Source organism: Aquarana catesbeiana, linkage group LG07, assembly GCF_042186555.1.
Source record: "Aquarana catesbeiana isolate 2022-GZ linkage group LG07, ASM4218655v1, whole genome shotgun sequence".
Classification (NCBI taxonomy): Eukaryota; Metazoa; Chordata; class Amphibia; order Anura; family Ranidae; genus Aquarana; species Aquarana catesbeiana.
The window spans coordinates 75,039,225-75,061,540 of NC_133330.1; the positions used below are offsets into that span (position 1 = coordinate 75,039,225).

The 22,316-nt window shown below is 38.5% G+C and overlaps 1 protein-coding gene across 4 annotated transcripts in view; it reads left to right on the forward strand.

The window, feature by feature from the left end:
* LOC141103106 (protein Wnt-7a) overlaps positions 1-20,959 on the forward strand; it is a 69,012-nt gene extending 48,053 nt beyond the window's left edge. For all 4 annotated transcript variants that reach the window (XM_073592343.1, XM_073592344.1, XM_073592346.1 and 1 more), the window contains exon 4: positions 18,004-20,959. In XM_073592343.1, the coding sequence (XP_073448444.1) occupies positions 18,004-18,483 (480 nt within the window). In that variant the 3' untranslated portion in view covers positions 18,484-20,959. The remainder of the gene's footprint in view (positions 1-18,003) is intronic.
* Positions 20,960-22,316: the final 1,357 nt, after the last annotated feature.

Here is a 22,316-nt window from a genome sequence, read left to right on the forward strand (position 1 = left end):
CAGAAGACAGATCTGTTGTAAAGGGTGAACTCATACCCCTCTACTGCATTTAGAGGCAGTTTCTCGGTATCTCCGGAAGGAACAAATATCTGTAACCTAGATCCAGTTGTTATAAGGTCTTCCTCATTGAAGACCTCTATAGCTCTGCTGCATGAGGCTGAGACCTTCCCTGTATCCATAAGACCCCTTATATCCACTTTGAATTTGAATCTACTCGCAGAGGCTGTAATTGCACTCTGGCATCATTCACAGCAGAGTTTTATTCTGACCCTACTTGGCCTCCATCCCAAGTGTGCCTGAGGCCCCTAATACTATTTACGTCAGCCCTGTGTCCTGGAACTTTGAAACAAATGTTTGTTCTTCAGCTGTGGTGGCCTTTTATAAGCCACAAAGCTTGTGTTTCATATGGGAACAATTTAGGTTTATGTACCTGTGGATTTTTCTAAAGAATATCTGGTTCACCTGCCCTTTAAGGGATGGTGTCTCTTTGGACTTGCCCTTGACAATGTCATTTTAAAAGATACTCAATAACAGCAGGGATTCTTGATATCCAAAAATTGTGGAAAAAAATAAGAACACTTTGGGGTATCATGGAGTTTTTTTTAAATATTTCTTTATGGAATAAAAAAAAAACTGTAGTTATTAAATACCACCAAAAATTATATACAATTAATTTGTTACCACATTGCACAATCAAGTAATTGTAAGTCAAACTATAATAGCACAGAAAAATGGCATAGAAAGGAAGGGGGTGTCACATGCTGGTTTTGAGGCTGTTAAGAAGGATTTAAGGTTAGTACCCTTTCATTTTTCTCAGATTAGGGGTTCTTTCCCTTTTTTCTATTTGCATTTAGGTGTCAGTTTATGAAGCAGTGAAAAGATTTCACTGCTTCATTCTCTGGCATTCACAGAGGAGATCGTTCTCCTCTGGATGCCAGTTTATGAAGCTTTGTAGATCACTTCTCCTTTGGAGGAGTGAAGCGATCTACAAACGCTTCAAACAGTGGAGAACGACCCCTGATACTGGAATCTCGTGAGACTTTACGAGATTACAGTACCAGAAGTTCACTGAAACACCAAGGTGTCCATTTATTAAGCAGTGATAAAATATCACTGCTCAGTACACGAACAGACTGCATGGTTAATGCTAATAAAATAAAGAGTTCCCCTACATTATACATATATATATATATATATATATATATATATATATATATATATATATATATATATATATACACACACACACGTTATATTATTATTATTATTATACAGCATTTATATAGCGCCAGCAGTTTACGTAACGCTTTACAACTTGAGGGTAGACAGTACAAACACAATACACTTTAATACAGTAGGAATCAGAGGGCCCTGTTCATTAGAGCTTACAATCTAAGAGGGAAGGTCAAGAGATACAAGAGGTAATAACTGTGGGTGATGTGGTGAATGAGAAGATACATGTACAGGTTGTTAGGTGGGGGCCAGATAGGCTTCTCTGAAGAGATGAGTTTTCAGGGATCGTCTGAAAGTGGATAAAGTAGGAGAAATCGGACGGATTGGGGTAGAGCATTCCAGAGGATGGGAGAGGCTCTGGAGAAGTCCTGAAGGCGAGCATGGCATGAGGTGACAAGGGAGTTTGAGAGCAGGAGGTCTTGGGAGGAGCGAAGAGAACGATTAGGTTATTATTTTGAGACTAGGTTAGAGATGTAGCTGGGGGCCAGGTTGTGGATGACTTTGTAAGTTATAGTTAGTATCTTGCATTTAATTTGGTGACTGAGTGGCAGCCAATGGAGGGATTGGCAGAGGGGTGTAGCAGACGCTGAGCGGTTTGTGAGGTGGATGAGCCTGGCAGCAGCGTTCATGATGGACTGAAGTTTGGATAGCCTATTTAGAGGTAAGCCAATGAGGAGGAAGTTGCAGTAGTCGAGGAGAGAGATGACCAGGGAGTGGATTAGAAGCTATGTGGTGACATTGGTTAGGAAGGGGCGTATCTTGGAGATGTTGCGGAGGTTGAGGCAGCAAATTTTGGATAGCGATAGGATGTGGGGCTAAAAGGTTAGTTCAGAGTCCAGGATTACACCTAGGATCATGGCCTGGGGGGACAAGTTGAGCTGTTGATATTGACAGAGAAATCAGGGGAAGCAGCACCAGAGGGGGGAAATATCATGATATATATATATATATATATATATATATATATATATATGACAGGGGGAATGGTTACTGTCTTGGGGGGTCTGATCGAGGTAGAAGGAGGTTAATAATATTCCTTCTTCACCCTCAGTTCCTCCTAGATTCTCTCTTCACTCCCGATTCTCCACCTCTGAGCTGGTGAATCTGGGAGTGTGAATTCTGACACAGATCACCAGTGAAGCGCTGAGATCGCAGCTTCATAAACTGGCCGTTTCTGTGTCAGTCAATGACAGATTCTTGGTGTCCGGAGATCATCGGTGGGAGAACATGCGTTCATACATGCTCTCCCCTGATTATCTTCATTTCATAAACCGTTTATGGACTGTGATCAGTGGCGATCCTCGGGATCATCGCTGTTCACAGTTTCAAAAACGGACACCTTAATGCTGTGAAAGCTCACACATTAGGAAATTAGCTGTCTATCAAGTAACATCCTTTCTTATGTTGAACCTCCTTCTCCCTGAAGTTAAAGGTTAAAAGCATTCAACTTAAATGCTTAGTTTCACTTACCTTCATGGATGATTATCTGTCTGATTGGTCAGCACCAGCATGTAAATGTTTTGACAAATCAGAATAGCTCTGATCCATTGTGGAGGCCTTACAGAAAGATATATAAGAAAAGCAGGGGTTTCAAATCCCCAGACAGCTACACCGGCTGCATGGGCACTGACAACCACAAAGGTAAGTGCAGCGGGGACTAGTGGGGGTGGGGAGGGTATAGGGTGTTAGTTAACTTTTTCATTTTTTTATTAAAAGAAGAACCTACAGTTGTTGATCGGTTAGTCTTTTCCCTTGAACTGTTTTGTCTGTCCAAGCTTCCTTTCCCCGAGCTCAAGGGTTAGGTTTGCTAGCCTTTAGCCTTCCTGCAATTATCCAAATAGTTTCTTCACTATTGGATGTAACTATATCTTTTTTGTTGGCCACATTAGTCCTTGGCCACGTGGTCTAGTTTTCTGACATTCAGGTGGTGTGCATTCCACCAGTTTTAGGATTTGTGGCTGGTTGGTCCTCTATTGGCCAGTTGCTATTCATTGCTCATTCAGATAGCCTGTTTTCCCTTAGTAGTGTTGTCCTGGTCTTCAGCTGTCCTGGTTTTCAATACCAGATTGAGCTTTGGTGCCCTCTTTCTGTTACAGCAAGTTGGTGGGCCTTTCTAGTTTTTGTTCAGTTACTGATTCCTTCCAATACTCTTTGAAGTATAATTTCCACATTGATGGTTCTAAATGTGGGCTATTCCATTCCCCTCAGTTGGACTGCTTCTGGATGTTCTGACTGTTCAGGAATTGTTAACACTCTTGTGTCTCTCAATGGACTTTAAGAAAAAGATTTTACAGTAAGTACAAAAATCTTATTTTTAGCTTGACATACACTTTAATCCTTGCCGGAGTTATTTTTTAACTTTGTTTCCTGATCCTGAAATGAATATTTATTTTGCATATACAGTGATCCTACTCGGTTAGACAGCAAATTGTAAACAGTTAAGGTTACCTAGCAAAGCAATCCGAAAACACTATCTTGTTCACACATTTCCCTACACTCCCCCACAAATGTAATGTGGATGAACATGCCCTGCATCTGACAAATTACTGACACTCCTAAGCTTACACAATATGTTGTTTCTGTTTTAAGAGATCACTAGGAGAGATTACGACTATCGTGGAACACTTACGCTGTATTATATAGGAAAGTCAAACTTGACACACAAGTTCTGTATCTTTTCAAATGCGAGAGATAACGAGACATTAATGTCCTGAATTATGAATGGGAATCATAGAGAACAAAAGTTGAAATCCGGACGATAAATTTTACATTAAGGCTATTTTATCTTGTCCAGTTTATTTAGAAGATCTTAGTGATTGACCTAATTTTATTTCATTCCTTCACTTACTGGGATTAAAAAGCTGAATGCTTGCTTTGTGCACTGGGGGCAACACTGTCATCTGTTTTACATGAAGGTAAAGATAGGGAGTTAGTTTATCAGCAGGTGGATTGGAAGGCCAGTAAATTTAAAATACAACCTGGTTTAAAAAAAAAAAATACATACTATAATAATAATTATTATAATATAATAATAATAAAAAAATAATATACATACTTTCTGCTTCTTTGCTCTGGACCGTATGCAGAGAGTGAAGTCAGTACTCCCGATTTACATACTTGTTCCTGTTCAGTGACCCAGAATGTACTAAAGGCAAGGATCAGCATGACAGACAGGTGACTGGAAGGTTCAGAGGGTGTGACCAGCAATAGGAATGAGCAGAAAAGTATTTTACTGACGTGTCCCCCAATGCTGTTCTAAGCCATTCTCCAGCTACCGGATGTTGTCATCACCTCCCCGTTGCAGTAGGAACAAATGTAGTTCCACGCACTGCTTCTTCCTATACATTCAAAATTTTATTGTGCAAGTGTTTTGCTCCCTACAGGTGCTAAATCGTAGAACTAAATAATAAGACTAGACTTATAGTTTCCTAAAAGGAAAAGCTATTTTTATTGGGCTTAATAAAAATGTTTTGTTTTTTTTGCGTGTTGAGGGTGGATTTTGGAGCAAAGACCTGTAGCATTTTTCTATCATTATGTGAACACTTTGGTGAAAGGCAAATATGGAATTCCAGTTCTACATATTCTGTTCTTTCCTATGACGTTGGGTGCTAGACACTTTAGGATTACTTGTTGAACAGTTCTGGGAAACCTTAAAAGCCTTAGAGACCTCATCTGTACCCATTTTCTTCTAAAAAAGGTCCTTCTACTATTTTTCAGTCGAACATGACCATTCCCACTGCCTTCTTTTATCTGAGACTCTAATGTTTTATTTCTAGGGTATAACTGCAGGGGGTGCTAATGCTGTAACTGCCCCTGGGCTCATAAGGTTAGGGGTGCAAGCATAACCACTATTTCATTTTCCATATTTATTCTTTCATAATTAAAGTGCTATTGTCAAACGTCTGTGGTAGTGAGCCCTTTTAGATCGCCAACAAAGGGTTCCCCAGGGCGCGGAGTCTAAGCCCCAGCCTGCTTCTTCAGCAGAGCCCCTGATGGTGGGAATGGACTTGTAGCAAGCTGGAACCAGGTCGCGGCCCCCAGGTATGCCCAGCTGAGGATGCTGAGACCACTAGTGTGTGTAGTGTACAAGCAGCAGACAAAAGGAAATCCAGGGGATTAGCTGAGTTCAGGGCAGGTAGCAACAAGCACAGACGGTAAACAAAGCCGGGGTCAGTACACGGGTAGTCAGACACAGTATAAACAAGTGACACGCAACGGGAGCTCAGAGAACTGTGAAGTTGCTCAGGCAATGTGGGTTACACTAAGCATGTCTTATATGGACAAGCAAACTAGGAGGCGGGCCAGGAAGTGATGGAAGGGAAGGAAATAAAAGCCCACAGAATAGCAGGCGATGCCCATAGGTGAGCACAGCCAAAGCACACATGTGAAAGGAATTGGGGTAGTGAAACACTGCAGCAAGGAGGTAAGAGTACACAAGCAGGAAACTGCAGACTAACTTGTGACAGATATTAAACCCAAAACCAAATATTTAATATATTGCAGCTTACCAGTCATTAGATGTGGTGGCTGCATCAGTTTTCTTTTCTTTGGCTGGTGATCTATCTGGCCAGTAACACATACTGCAGTATTAGTGAGACACAGCTCTGCAGGAATGAGCACAGGAGGCACAGCAGACAGCAGCATTGCCAATCTGTGGGAGATGAGAGCGTTAAGTGTATTAGCAGATTTAGAACCACTAACACTTTGAAGCCAAACTTCAGCTCCCACTTTATAAGCAGTTACAGCCCACAGTTTTTTTTTACCTTTAGGGATAAAGGTTTCACATGAATAAATAAAAGCTGATCATTTGAATCACCCCTGCCAGTGTTAAGTGGTTTGTCTCATCCCTGTAAACTGATACATTCTGCTAGAGATGTTGTGTTGTGAAAAATGGCTCAAATATCTTAAAACTGAGCTTTAGGTAGATATAAAAGACGCAATTTAATGAAGCCCTATATTTATAAATATACCATGACAGAATCTTTAACTGCAACTCCACTTTTATTGAAAAAATAAATCCCCATAGGATGTTGTTTCTACATTGCGAAGATTTTAACAAACTTTATAGCAGATTCCTACCTTTTTCTGTTCTAAAGAAATAACTGATAGTTTGACCATGTTCTTTCTAATTCTTGTATAGGAGGGTTAGCCTTCATTAAAACCACCTGAGCAAAACGTAGTGTGCTAAACGAGGAAAGCTGCAGTGCATGCATCCCTTTAGTAGACAAGCTTTAAAATGGTTGTAAAGCCTAAACATTTTTTACTTTAATGGATTCCTTACATAAGCCTAGAATCACACTGACAGCGGGAATGAAATTGTGCGAGTTCAGCTCCCCCGACTTCCATGGGCAATTTCAGAGACATCTCTGCGGGTTTCTGCACAGATGTCTATTAAAATTGCACCCCAAAGTCGCCACAAGTAGTACAGAAACTACTTTTGGGAAAGAAGGAAGCCACACTTAGGAGAAAGTGAGGTTAAAAAGTAAAGGTTGCTGCCTCCCCTGATAGGGCTCCCCTAGGGGAGCTCTAGAAAATGCCAAAATCAAAAGATAATAGGGGTATATGGTGCTACCTATACACTAAGGGCATTAGAAGTATGAAAAGGGGTGAGGGGCTGTGCCAGGGGTGTACTAAGGACTGTACCCTACGTGTACAATCAACACCAAGCCTCAGCTCCTATATCACAACCTGATAACCTCTACCCAGTGCTTAATGTGGAAATATTACTTATATATGTGTGTAAATATGTGAAAGACACACATCCTGAAAGATAGAGGTAGAGGTTATCAGGTTGTGATATAGGAGCTGAGGCTTGGTGTTGATTGTACATGTAGGGTACAGTCCTTAGTACACCCCTGGCACAGCCCCTCACCCTTTTTCATACTTCTAGTGCCCTTAGTGTATAGGTAGCGCCATATAACTCTATCATTTTTTTTTAAATTTAGTTTTCCTTTAAGGAACAATTTAGAAAGTAAAATGAGGACCCTACTGTAAAGGTCAGAACTGATGGGTGGCCATGAGAACACAGATACACAGATCTCACCGACAGAATTCCTGACAGTCAGAAAGACCATATCTGATTAGGCTCATGCTCCCCCTGCCAGAACTTAAATATCAGTTTTACATGACTTTTAAACTTTAAAGTGCACATGTGCTTTGCCCATGTGAGCAAAGCAATTGTGCAAATGAAGAATCAAAGGGAAAGCAAGTATAAGCTGCTGTTACTTTGCCCATGCAGGCACAGTAGATGTTCACTCATCTCTCGACTGTCTTTAACCACTTGCTGTCCAGGGCAATTTTTAAATTACAACAGCATTTTTTCTAGAAAATGACTCAGAACCCACAATCATTATATATTTTCTGCAAACCGCTTACCAAATAAATTTTTTCAGGAAAAAATACACCAAAATGAATTTAATGCACACAAACACAATATAATAACCAATTTTTGGTAAAAAAAAATAAAACATAATGTTGCATTGAGTAAACAGATACCATACATGTCAAGACTTAAAAATTGCGTGCGTCTGCCATAAGCAGCAGCCATGAGCTTGTTATACTCATTTGCAGGCTGGAAGCTTACGTATGTTCGGTGGTCAGCAAGTGGTTATTGTGACCCTGCTATCAATTTAAGATATAAAGAACCCTTCAAAAGAAGATTATTTAGACCTTCCTGCCCTGACACATGTCCTATGAATCTTCCCACCCTTGCAGAACAAAGCTACTTGCATAATTTTTAGCATATAACATATTCAGGTATATCAGACACCTGAGCCCCCAACATGCACTGCGATTCCACCAGCCAGGAGACACTAATGACATGGCAGGTGGAACCATAGAGTTGCAGTCAGGAACCAGGCATGCCACATGTATGGAAATGTGTCAGATGCTAAAGATTCTTTTTTGCATTTGCTCTTTAAAAGAGCTAGGATTGACAATACAGCCATAGAGACAGGTAAGTATAAATAGTCTTCTTTCATAGGGTGTTTTATTTTTTTCTGTAATCGGCAATTTAAAAGATGGTAATTCTACTTAAAAGAGAAAAAAAATTGATTTCATTTTACAACTTCATTGAATTCTTAACAGCCTTTGTTCACGCCTGACTTTCTGTTAGGAATCGACACACTGAAGTGCTTGTCATTCTGAAAGATTTGTGACTCTTGAGACATCTATGACAAGCACAAAATACTATGATATGAATGTAAGCAAGTATGATCCTGCTCGGTGCTCTAGGCTGAGTTGTTTGTTGCATAGTTGAAAAGACTAAAGAGGATAGTTTATCAGACTGTTTAAGTTACTCCAAAAATTCCCTGTTTATATCTGGAGGATATATTTATCATAGACAGGCTGTCCCAAAAGTCTGGATTCATAGGCAAAAAAAGTATTTTAAAGGTTTTATTAGTTAATGCCTAAATTGATGGTCTTGGACTTCACAACACTTTACACTGAATACAAGAACAATGAACATGGCTTTGTGTAGCAGAACTGATGTTCTTATATAGATAATCCTCCTTTATTCCAATTCTTCTGGGCAGACACCTATAGACTACCTGTTTTTAGAAGACACCAAAGAAAAAGTTGAGTGGTGCTAGTTCTGGAGATCTAGGAGGCCTTTGTCTTGATGAAAGCATATTTTTGTCATTCCTACAAATTAAGAGACAAGAAAAAATTGTAGCACAAAGGTTATTTTCCCAAGTTATTATAAAAATATGGCCCGATTATTCTGTCACCAAATATCCCTACCCACAATATAATTCATGGATCAGTTTGAAAATGGCCTTATCCAGTTTGGGTTGTTTTCAGACCAGTAACATGCATTGTGCTGGTCAACACTGCCAATAAAATGAAATGACACGTCATTAGTGTAAAACACCATTAAAGTGACCAAAAATTCTGGTGTAAAAAAATAAAATTCTATTAAACTATGTATTCTTAACTCAGAAATGTACTTTCTATTGTTTTCAGCCAAATTCATTTTTGTTTCCATTTTACTGCTGTGACACAACTTCCTGTTAGAGGGTGGCTACGATTGTTCTCCATATTCCCACTCTATGTAGGAACCTAGTCTCTTTTGCTCACTCCCAAGATCGACTAAATACTATGGATTATAGACTATGGGATTTATAATATGCAAAGAGGAGTGCACATAACATCAACAAATGTGCACTGCCCATTCCACACAAATGAGGGATAGTGAGAAGGAAACTGCGAGGCTCACCGAGAACATTACAAGGAGGCAGAAAAAACAGATTACAGAGATATAGTGGATACGTATGGAATTTTTTTTTCCTTTTAAGTTTTTATTAAATCCAGCCGTAGAGTTGTACATGACTAACAGTATTAACAAATACAAAGCCTTTAGTGTAAAGTCGGTGATGTGGTAAAAAAAAAAAAAGGAAAAGAAAGAAACAATATTTGTGTAGACAGTAGCCGACTGGATACCAAATTAGCAACCATGTATGAATTATTTCTGAAGAATTAGGATATTGTTTAGTGTCACTTTAATTCCTGCTGTTGTAAGAACCACTCACAATATTCCATATACCTGTCTGTCCTGGATCAGCTGCAATTCATAGGGCTCAAAATGATGTTTTCTCATAATTCAATGCACATGGATCCAAACTTGTGGGACACCCTGTATATTCAGCATAGACTAAAAGGTGTAGTCAAGGGAATCCTTCTCAATACATAAAATGCCACTTTCTTCTAAGATTTAATTACACAGTCACCCATCTTACTGCGGTTGACATATAGCTTGGCAATAAGTTAAAGAATAACACCAGCCAAACTTTAATTTTTTTGTAGATAGAGCAGGAAAGGGTTAGAGCATATGTCAGTATTGAGGAAATGTCCTTTTGATTCCTGTCAGCACAGGAAATAGGATCTCCCCAATGGGGACAAAGAGTAGGAAAAATGTTTTAACTGCCAACAGTGCTTTAAAAGGGGTCTTTGCCATCCTGTCCTGCTCGCAACCACTCCTGTCATGTCATTTCTTGCCCTGGTGTCAAATGGATAGGATGTCCCCAGTGGTGTCACAAAAAAAAAAAAAAGACCTGGCAGAAATTATAACTTTTCCCTACTCTATCCTAACCTAAATGAAAAAGTTTTAGTTGGCGTTAGTTTTAAAGTGGCCACATACTAGTGTTTTCTGGATAGTGTTAGATGTCCAGGAACTCTGTGATACCTGTATTTCTTGTAAGTGCAAGGCATGACATTATACTGTACGTGAAAAAAGTGTTAGTGGATCTTATAGTGCTTATAAATACCAACTTGTATTCTATACATATTTTTTTTTTGTTTTTTTTTAGTGTGCATCTTTTAAAAATGGAGTAATAGGAATTGATAAAGGTGATAAATTAATTTATTTTGTTAAAAAGGCTGTTTAGATGTCTGGAACATTTTACTATAATGAGTAATATAGGGAAATTATTATGTTATGACTCAGAATATCTAAATTCACCTTAATAACACTCACTGAACACAACACTCTCCATGTGTAATTGATGGGAATCTACTGATTGAAAGATAAGAAAGTTATTCACTGGAAGATAAGAAATAAGAGCTATTCTTTTTTGACCTTTAGAAATCAGAAACTTCAGCTATCTTATTTACTGTTTGTGGAATTGAGGATGCTTTGCAAAACATAGTCTTCAGTACATCCAAAGAATAGACTGGATGATATATGATAGATGCATTCTTCAATCTAATACACCAGGCTTCATCAGGTAAACTTGTAGTACAGTAAGGCCTTCTAAAAAACAAAAGGTTTTCACATGCGTCATTCCAAAATGTAGCTGCTTTAATCCCTTCTCACCATAACCTGTAGGGTTATGCTGCTCCTTGGGTCCCAAGCCCTACTCCATAGAAGCCAAGGTTTCCATACATACATGCTGTGATGATGGCCAAATAGCTAGAAACACCTGTAGGCAGTTTGGAATAAATGGCTCTATAATAGCAAGGTCAGCGTTAAAGATAAATTCTAGGCATGGTATATTTTTACATTGCAGCTTGAACCAATGTAACTATAGATATACCATACATGATGGATACCCCTGGAAGCTGAAAACCACTGAAGTAGACACAGCTATTTCAGTGATCTAGACTTGCTTCTGGGTCCCATGCTGAGCAGTCGGCCTAATGCATTGTGAACGCAGGATGTTGGCAGCTCAGGCTCTAATTCACACTATTGCAATTTGCGTGACAGGAGACTGTGACCGGCTGTCAATGGAGGTGGTTCACACATCTCTGGGGCGGCCACAGAGCGCAAAGCAGAAGAGTCCTGTGCGTCTTTGGCCCCATTTCATTTCCGAATTCATCCAAAAATTTGGACCTAAATCAGACCTGAAACAGTGAACGGGGACGCCCTGGACCCCCTGCTGCGAGCTGCGCCACAGACGGTGTGAACCCAGCCTCAGAACACACACCATTCAGAGATTACTTTGCATTTTCTAAATGAATGCAAAGCATTTTCTAATTGGATGAGAGGGAGAGGCGGGGCAGTGATGTCACACTCTCCACCTTGTCCAATCAGAGAACACTTTGCATTTATTTACAAAGTGCAAACATTCCCTGAATGTTCAAAATGCATCAGCCCAGCTACTCAGCACGGGACCCAGAAGCTATTGGAGATCACAGGAGTAGCAGTGTCTACTTCATTGATTTCCAGCTTTCAGGGACATTATCCAGGTTTGGTATATACCCCCTTGCCGCCGAGGGTACGCAGATATGCGGCCTCGGCTTTAGGGGGTTTTCTGCAGGCATCGTCCCGGTACCATTTTTTAGAGCGGGCAATCGGCTGTCCAGGGATAACAACCGATGCGGCTAAAATCCCCCTCTCCTGCCGCCTTCCGCCGCTCTTAATGGGCCTCCCGTCCCACCGAGAGACCCGATCCTCGATCCACCACTTCCAGCAGCTAGAGACAGACTGGCACGAAGCCGGAAACAGCTTAGTTCCAGTCTTCTCTCTGTAAACACGGAAGTGACGTCACAACGTCACTTCCTGTTTACTCGGCTGCCAATGGCGCCGGTTTTTAAAAAATATACAGTATTCAGAATCACTGTTTCTGGCAATCTGAATACTATACTACTGTAATAAGTACAAAGGAGGAATTTGGGGTCTTTTAGACCCCCGATCCCTCCATAAAGAGTACCTGTCACCACCTATTACTGTCACAAGGGATGTTTACATTCCTTGTAACAGCAATAAAAGTGATCAAAATTAAAAAAAAAAAAAAAAAAAAAAAAACACAATGTAAAAAAATAAATGAAATTAAAAAAAAAAATTTAAAGCGCCCCTGTCCCCGCAAGCTTGCGCAGCAAAGAAAACGCATACGGAAGTCATGCCCGTATATTTAAACGGTGTTCAAATCCCACATGTGAGGTATCGCCACGATCGTCCGAGTGAGAGCAATAATTCTAGACCTACTCTGTAACTCTAACCTGGTAACCGTTATTTTTTTTTTAAATGTCGCCTATGGAGATTTTTAGGTACCGTAGTTTGTCACCATTCCACAAGTGTGTGCAATCTTAAAGCGTGACATCTTTGGTATATATTTACTCGGCACAACATCATCTTTCACATTATACAAAAAAATTGGGCTAACTTTACGGTTTCCTTTTTTTTTAATTCATGAAAGTGTCTTTTTTCCCAAAAAAGTTGCGTTTAAAAGACCGCTGCACAAATACCGTGTGACATAAAATATTGCAACAATCGCCATTTTATTCTCTAGATTCTCTGCTAAAAAATATACATGTTTGGGGGTTTTAAGTAATTTTCTAGCAAAAAATACAGATTTTAACTTGTAAACACCAAATGTCAGAAATAGGCTTAGTCATGAAAGGGATACATAGCTACACTGGACCATGCTGGACCAATGTAACTTGTTTAAAAAAAATACATATATTATATAAATATATATTTATATATATATATATATTATATAAAAATATACCATGCTTGGAATTCTTCTTTGAAGACAGGCAACTAACATTTGCAGAATGAAAAATTAGCAATGGTAGCTGCCATGTTTCTAGCAGAAAAGGTTTCTGATGAAGAATGGCAAACAATACTACAGCTATTTTTTTTTAACTTTGCTGCTTCTGTGAATAGATACAGTAAGTAAGGCTGTACTGAGTACATTTCCTTAGTTATCAGTTTAGGAGGGATACCGAATCTGTACAGTGGTACCATGCCAGGTATGTGAGACCCAGAACGCTCTGAGCTCACCAAGCTCCTGACTCAGCTGGCATATTGTGTGATACCGCATAGGGGCTCCATGAACAGTGGCCTCTTTCGCTTGCTGATCCACTTTAGCAGCACACTCAGCTTTTTCCAATCAAACTGTTTATTCCCTCAGAGCATAGCCATTGTCTGTAGCTTGGCTGCTAATGAAATACGTGGCTAGGAAATTGATGCTTTTTGGAAGAGGCGTATTAGGAACACATGGATGGATAGACAATATATTGACAGTTTAAATTCGCAGCGCATCTGGGTACTTAGTTAAATTTTGGCTGAGCAGCACTAAGATTTGCTTCCCCTTTGTTCTCTATTATTTTATACAGTTACATTGAGCTTAAAAAAAAATTAAAACCAAGCTAAGTAGAATAAAAGAGGAACAGAGTTTGCAAGGGCTGCATGTTTGTTTGACTGAATAGACATTGCACATTTTAAAGTGTTATGCCCTGCACACAAGAGCGTAATTTTCGACCGGACTGGTCTGACGGACCGAATCCGGCGGACAATCCGACCGTGTGTGGGCTTCATCGGACCTTCAGCAGAGTGTTTCTGTCGAAAATCTGACGGACTTTAGATTTGGAACATGTTACAAATCTTTACGTCGGAACTCCGCCGGACCCAGTTCCTATCGAAAAATCCACACGTCTGCATGCTGGTCTGATGGACGAAAACCGACGCTATTGCAGCTATTGGCTACTGGCTATGAACTTCCTTATTTTAGTCCGGTCGTACGTCATCATGTATGAATCCGTCAGACTTTGGTGTGATCGTGTGTAGGTAAGTCCGTTCGTTCGAAAGTCCGTCGGAAGTCCGTCAAAAGTCCGTTAAAAGTCCGTGTCTGTTCTTTATTTCTACTCCCCATTTTCCCTTTTGTTAGTAAAAAATATAATTAGAACCTAATAAGAATTTCCAACAATTTGGTCTGTATATCACAAGCATTCTATCTTAATCATACAGCACAAGACGTAGGCAACTTATTCATGAGTATACCATGAGTTATAGACTTACACCTACAAGCCTATTACCCATCGTTTATGATCAAGTTGCCTGTGTCCTGTACTGTACTCCAAGATATGGAATTTATAGGTAAGTCAAACTTGTTCTTTTTTTTCTCTGATCTGTAAAACATGTGACCATACTTCCACCCAAGCCTTTAGAATGGCTTGTCTCCTAACTATCACTGTGCATGCACACAGTTGACAGTTACTATATTAATGTATAGTGTCTGTGGTTCCTTTAAAGTAAATCTGTCAGTTTTCCCATTTAATGATGTGTTCTTTTGACAGCCTACACCGCTGGTTCTTACCTTCCCCATGCTCCCTTGCAGGCCTGTTTACTTGCCAGGGCTTTTTAGTAGAAGGGCCTATGTAAACTCATTACTGGATTGAAACAGATCTTTTCCCCTCTGCCCACATTATAGTGCTCAGACCAAGTAATTGGCTGCCCAGGTGCTAAGTCCAGCATCACCGGAGGAAGGGGAGAAAGTCATATGTTCCCATATACCCAGATATACTAGGCATTCCCAAATGCCCCAGCAATGGAACAGTAAATATTAGGAGGAGTTTTCCTATCAAGAATGATTGAGTGTCAGGATTACTTTAAAGGATAACTATGGAAAAATATGGCAAATAATAATAAAAAAGAAAAAACAGCATAAACCTTTTATGCACAAGCTATATTGTAATTGAATTTATTAAAAAATACCTTTCCTTTTCAATCTGCAGCCACTGTAATTTTCTATCAAGTTCCATCCAATATGGCAACTTGGAGGGGTTCTATTCTTCATAGAACATTAATAGATTGGTCTAGCAGGAACGATTCTTCATGAATCCATGCTGATTACCACTAATGATATTGTGTTCATTACTAAAATCTTGGATATAATACCTTATCATCCCTTCCATTAGCTTACATACTATCGATGTTAGGCTGACTGGCCTGTAGTTTACATGGATATATCTCTGCCCTTTTGTAAATATTTGTACCACGTTGGCCTTTATTCCAATCAGCCGATACCATTCCAGTCCACTAAAATTAGGAGCAATGGTCTAGCTATCACCTCACTGAGTTCTTTAAGGACCCTTGAGTGTAAGCCATCTGGTCCTGGTGACTTATTTATGTTAAGTTTTTCAAGTCTATTTCTGATAGCCATGAGGGTACATTCTGTGATGTGTTATTAACATTACAGTCTTGGTTACTATATCTCCCTGTTTCCTTTGTGAAAACCGAGGAGAAGAATGCATTTAAGACCTTTGTCTTATCTTTATCTTTGGTAACCAATTTCCCATCATCATCCTTTATGGGCCAATATGTTCTGGCCTCACTTTCTTACGGTTTATATATTTAAAGAACTTCTTGTTTTTTGTACTCTCCTCCACTATGTGCCTTTCGTGGTCTATTTTAGCTGCCCCGATTGCGCTCTTACATTTATTATTCCATTCTTTGTATGTATTGTTGGAATGCTGACAATGACCCCTCAGCCTTGAATTTTTAAAGGCCTTTTCTTTTGCTTTCATATGCATTTTTATGTTCGAGTTTAGCCACCTGGAATTTATTTTAGCTCTTTTAAACTTATTCCCTGTTGGAATGCATTGGCCAATACCTTTATTTAGTATGCTTTTAAAACACTCCCATTTTTCCTCCATGTTCTTTATTTCTGGGATTTTAGCCCATTTAATAGTGTCTAACAAAGAACTCAGTTTACGGAAGTTGGCTCTTTTGAAGTTCAGTGTCCTTGTATTACCCTTGGGCTTATTATTTCTGTGCTTTATACTAAAACAATTTAACCTGTGGTCATTGTTTCCTAAGTTGCCCCGTATTTTCACATCTGCAGTCAGGTCTGTATTGTTTGTTATCAGTAAGTCTAGTAATGCGTTATCTCTTGTTGGTGCATTCACCAACGGACCCATTAAATTATCCGGCAAGACATTTAGGAAATGACGAGCCTTAGACAAATGCGCAGTTTCTTCTGCCCAGTCTATATCTGGATAATTAAAATCCCCCATTATAATAAAATTTACCAGCCTTGCTGCCACGCCAAGCTGTGATAGGAGGTCTGCCTCCCCCTCCTCCCTCAGAGGCCTGTAGCATACGCCCACTATTACTTTTCCATTAGTTTCCTCCCTTTGGAGCTCTACCCACAAGGATTCCATCTCCTCCCTAGCTCCACTAGTGATGTCACGCACGTTCCCTTGTACATCCTTCTTGATATACAGGCATACCCCTCCCCCTTTCCTACCCTCCCTATCTCTACGATACAGTATATCAAAGTGTAGTGCTCCATTTCCTACCTTCACTACAGTTAGGGGGAGGAATAAGAGTGCTACACATTTTGTATACATTATATGAAGGTCTTTTTTAAACTAGGGTTTTTGTTTGGCACAATGCATTTTGCTCATTCATACATATCTTAGTCACCCTTTGTCATAGGAACCAAAGGTAGATTGGAGGCTGACAGTCCTTTGAAGCAGTAAGTTACAAACCATTAATGATAAGGCCCCCTGTCCAAGCTCAGCATGGTTAATTTGTGAGGCTGTGGCTCAAGGGGGAATTCAAATGGTGGAGGCATATAGAATACATCTTTATACATAAGATGCAAGATCAGCACAGACATTTAGGCTGCCATAAGATTGTCTTATGTGTACTTAAGAGTACTCCCTAATGTATAGTAACATTTGTAAATGTCTATATCCATGTGTAACTTAATTTCAATGTATCCTGTATGATGAACTCTGTAGTGTGAAAAAATATATATGGCTTATTTAACATTTTAAGTAGACTTATCACAATTCTCTGGTGAAGGAAAGTTATTTTCTTGTTTCCCTTTGTCCGAAATGGTGAGGTTGTTCCACACAATGTTTTGCCTACAAGGCTCTACAGACCTTCATCTGGCCCTATACATATCACTTGCCAGCATCTGCTCATATATTGCCACCTTTAGACCACAGTTTGAAAGATATATATATAAAGCTCAGGACAGGTTTTAAGTTTTCAGGTGTGTAATATGTGGGGATATAAGTACTTTATTCCTGACTTTAACCTCATTTTACTGAACTGATCCTTTATCCGTTATGGAATATTTTGGCAATAGTTGTGAAATCTCATAGATATGGCACTTTGCCCAAGGACAGAAATTGGTTATTAATTTATACTTCTTGTATTTGGGCTTGACCTATTTTGGGATGGAGAAAGGAGAAAGGGGGATCAAAAATGTCATCAATAAAAAAAAAAAAAAAAGGTTAAGAAATCAGTATGTTGTAAGTCAACAGCACAAAAATAAAGAGGAATGAGAAAACAATGCACTTTTCTGGCTGTTTAAAAAATATTTATTTTATTAGAAGTTTCAGCAATATACTGTAAATTGGTCTATTTTGTAGCCAGGACCAAGAAAGCTTAAAGGGAATAAAAACACCTCCATATCACCATAAATTGTTTTAATAAGTTATCTGTATTGCACGTCTGGGAATTTTACAAATGATTTAGTTGATACCAACAGTAATATATATTTTTTCCTTATGTCTTCTATTTTATTGCAGGTCCTGGAAGAAAACATGAAACTGGAGTGTAAATGTCATGGCGTATCTGGATCCTGCACCACAAAAACATGCTGGACAACACTGCCAAAATTTAGAGAGGTGGGATTTCTCCTGAAGGACAAATACAGTGAAGCTGTTCAAGTGGAGCCAGTGCGTGCCAGCCGAAATAAGCGGCCAATGTTTCTCAAGATTAAAAAGCCTTTGTCCTACCGCAAACCCATGGACACAGACTTGGTGTATATTGAAAAATCCCCAAATTATTGTGATGAAGACCCAGTGAGTGGTAGCGTTGGGACGCAAGGCCGCATGTGCAACAAGACCGCTCAACACGTCAGTGGTTGTGACTTAATGTGCTGTGGGAGAGGGTACAATACACACCAGTACTCCCGGGTGTGGCAATGTAACTGTAAATTCCACTGGTGCTGTTATGTAAAATGTAACACATGCAGTGAACGAACAGAGGTGTTTACCTGTAAATGAGAAAATATCCTGAAACAGAATGCTTTTCAGCTTTGGGAACTTTTGCCGTACATTTGCACAGAATCTCAAATTCAAAAACCACAAATTGGAGGTCTTTTGCTCTTATGTCTTTAAGCAACCAGACCCCTGTTGTCTTTCATTTGAAAACTATTGAGATTGCTCATCCAGAGACAGCCTAACAATCTAGTAGATTCTTACTTACTGTCTTCTGATAGAGAGAATTACTAGCACATAAGGGCATAAAGTTGAGGATAGGAAGGGCTCTCCATAACCTTAATTCATTCAGTTATGCATTCCATAATGGAACCCACTTCAAACTGAGTGATGTTGTACAAGTAGGCGAGGTGCGTGTTCTGTTTTATTTTCTTTATCTGGGTACACATGAATAATCAAATGGATCAGATATTCATTGATGGTTCACACCTAAGAGTAAGTGGTTAGACATACTGGAATATAGGATATATCCTGGAAACAGATGGATATGAAAAAAACAGCTGCCATTTTGAAAGAGATTAGGAGGAGCTAACAATGAACATGTGTGAATTTCTGCTTCGAGTGTGCATTATACAGATTAAGGTTGTAAATGCTCAGAACTTGGTTACCACCATTTCAGATTGGCTGTAGTGTTTTTTTTTTGCTGACCAATTATTTTCCTTTTCTTTTTCTTTTTTTATAAGGCGCTGTTATATATATATATATATATATATATATATATATATATATATATATATATATATATATATACACATAAATATATATTAATTATTTTTGTTGGCACATGGACTATAAATATTAGCATTGAATATTTAACAATATATTTTAGAATAAACTAATATTAATTTATTTAATAAATAAACCTACTGCCATGTGCAACAGTTCTTTGCGAAAAAAGTATATATAATTAATTAGGGAATTAAAATGCTGTCTTGGGAAACTAGAGATGTAAATAGTATACATAACTCAAATCCCACTTATAGCTGTGCACAAGGGATAATCTTGTTACTTTTACTTTTTCGTGGTGAAAGCAGACATCTTTACATTAATACTTTAATGCTGTTTGCTGCTAGCTGTCTGGAAACTCATTTATCAATATTTAATTGTTTGGTTATGTTTCTTTTCTTTTTTTTTTTAAAGTAAGTAATTTGGATTCCATTTGTTGGAATGTTCCAGACAAAAAAAGGAAAAAAGGACCATATGGAACAAAAAAGAATATATTTTGTAAGAGACTATTTTTATATGAATATTTTATTTATAATATGTCTGCTTGTATAATTCCATAATCATCAGTTTCTCAATAAAAAACACCTTATATCTAATTTCCGGTGTTTTAAAAAATCAGTTCAAATTTAGTCCGTAATATACAACTTCACAAAATATTTGCTGATTTCTTTTAAAATAATTTTTGTACATCAAAACCTTCACTCAAGCTATATCTTTAATTCCCCCTTTAACTTCGGATTAACAATTAATAGATGGCGTGTGTGTTTCTTGTTAGGCACTTTGGCAGAATACACACAATAGACAAAGGTCATTTAACATTCATATGATCACATGGCTTAAATTTGTGATTAGCATTAAATTTTTGCTCGCTGATCCCATTCGGAAGAGGAAAAAGAAAAATCTGAATTTGCTTCCCACATGCATCAGTCATTAAACTCTAGGTTTTCTATTAGCAAATGTGCTGCGTATGCTGCCTATTAAATCTCCATATTGTGTTACTGTCAAATTTGATTTTATCAGTGACAGACTATAGACTATGACTGTACAAACTAACTTGACATACTCTGTCTGATTCTCACAGATAGCACACAAAGCTTACAGGTTTTTCAGCCAACTGCTTTGAGCGTTTGCCCACTTTGTGCCTTAAAAAAATAATATGCAATGTTAAATAATTTCATCCTAATAACAATACCATTCAAAAAAAAAAAAGAAAAAAGAAAAGCTCTCCTCCTTACACTCAATTAACAATTAGAACAGTATTTTTTTAATCCTTAGGTCCATTATATTTTTAATTTCACAAACAGTGTTAGACCAGTGTACATCAATATATAAGATGTCAGGATAGATTTTAGATTAGATTAATTTATTGTCGGACTACTGAACTGGTAAAAGAAATATAATGCAAATATTTTTATAACTTTTGTTTTGTTTTATTAACTACTGAAATATAATGCACATTGCTGATAGTTCTGGTAAGAGGGTATAGAATGGGTGTTTGTTTGGACAAAATGGCTTCTCTATAATTCACTGTGGATTTCATTCTCTTTCTGGAAGAAAAGCACCAATGGCTCTTTGGAAGTCAGAAATAGTTTTGGGATTTTGAAAAAAAAAATATTGGTGTAATCATAAATGACTTGTGTAAGATGGCTTCTTCTAGAATTTGTTGGGTTTTCTTTTCATTCAACCATTAATTTACAGTGTGGGCTCATATCAGTTCATCAATCCATTTTAGTTACAATAAAAACTTGGATCTCAAGCTTTGTTTTTTTTGTGTTGTTTATTGATGGTTGATTTACTTCTTAACGGGTCAGTCTCTCAGACTTGTTGAGTTAATTTAACTACTGGCTGCTAATGTTTCTTGGCACTCTCTAGTGAAAGTTCTGAATCTGCTACCTCTCACACCTCCTTATGCAAAAAAAAGGAAATATCCCATATAAAGAATTACTTCCCTTTCTTTAGGCTGATGTAGGTGGGAGTTGCTGAAAGCAGAACACAAATTCACTGTATACTTTGCCATCCACTAGAAGGAAGAAGTAGAATTGTTTTCTTCAGAAGTGTTTCACAGCTTCAAAAACATATTTTTAGGGTATATGCAAGACAGACAATATTGAAAGTAAAGCTTTGAGATGCATACAGAGAACGCAGTCCATCTGGTCAGGACTACGGTTTTTCATGGAGGCATTGCTGTAGTACACCAGTCCATCCTCTGCCTTTTGTCGATTGTACGATGATCACAAAATAATTCAGCTAAAAGCCAATTTCCAGCCTCCTCCCCAGAGGTCACAACAACATGTATTTTATTATTATTATTTTTTTTATACTTACCTTTTTCAGATGTCTTCAGACTAGTCACATGACTTGCAGGGTCCTTTTCCTCTTCATTTCTTCTCTTGCCCTGGGTGGGCCTCAAATATGAAGAAAGCTTAGGTGACGTCAGCTCCATTCTCTGCATCTTTTTATTGTAAATCTGGGGCACTGTGGTGATGTTCCACCCAAGGGGATGACTGCCTGCACTCACAGCAGGTGGGTTAAATGACACTGAGCATCATTCTACTCAGAAGAGGACCGTAGAAGAGGAGGTGAGGATTGCCACCAGAGCTGCTTTTTGTTTTTACAACAGGCATTGCGGGGTATCTAATAAAAATACAAATCCTGCAATTAAACTTGAGTTATTCTCAAATACTGTGGTCTTCCTGCTATCTCGCATACTTAAAGCCTGATATATTAAAGTGTGAAACCTCAAATTATAGCAAACCAGCTGCTCACAGGACATGAGTCTCAGTGCTGGAAGCTTCAGGACATACTATTTCCTTTGTTCACAGAGCTTGATAACCTGTAGCTGCCAGGCTCTGTAGAACTACAAGTCTTGCCATTCATCTGTCACTACTTTATATAGCTATAACTCACTCACTGCTTAGCAGTACAACATTTCTGTCACTGCGATCATTTAAAGATAGATACATTATACTGGAGGTATATATACAGTATCTCACAAAAGTGGGTATACCCCTCACATTTTTGTAATTATTTTATTATATCTTTTCATGTGACTACACTGAAGAAATGACACTTTGCTACAATGTAAAGTACTGAATGTACAGCTTGTAGAACAG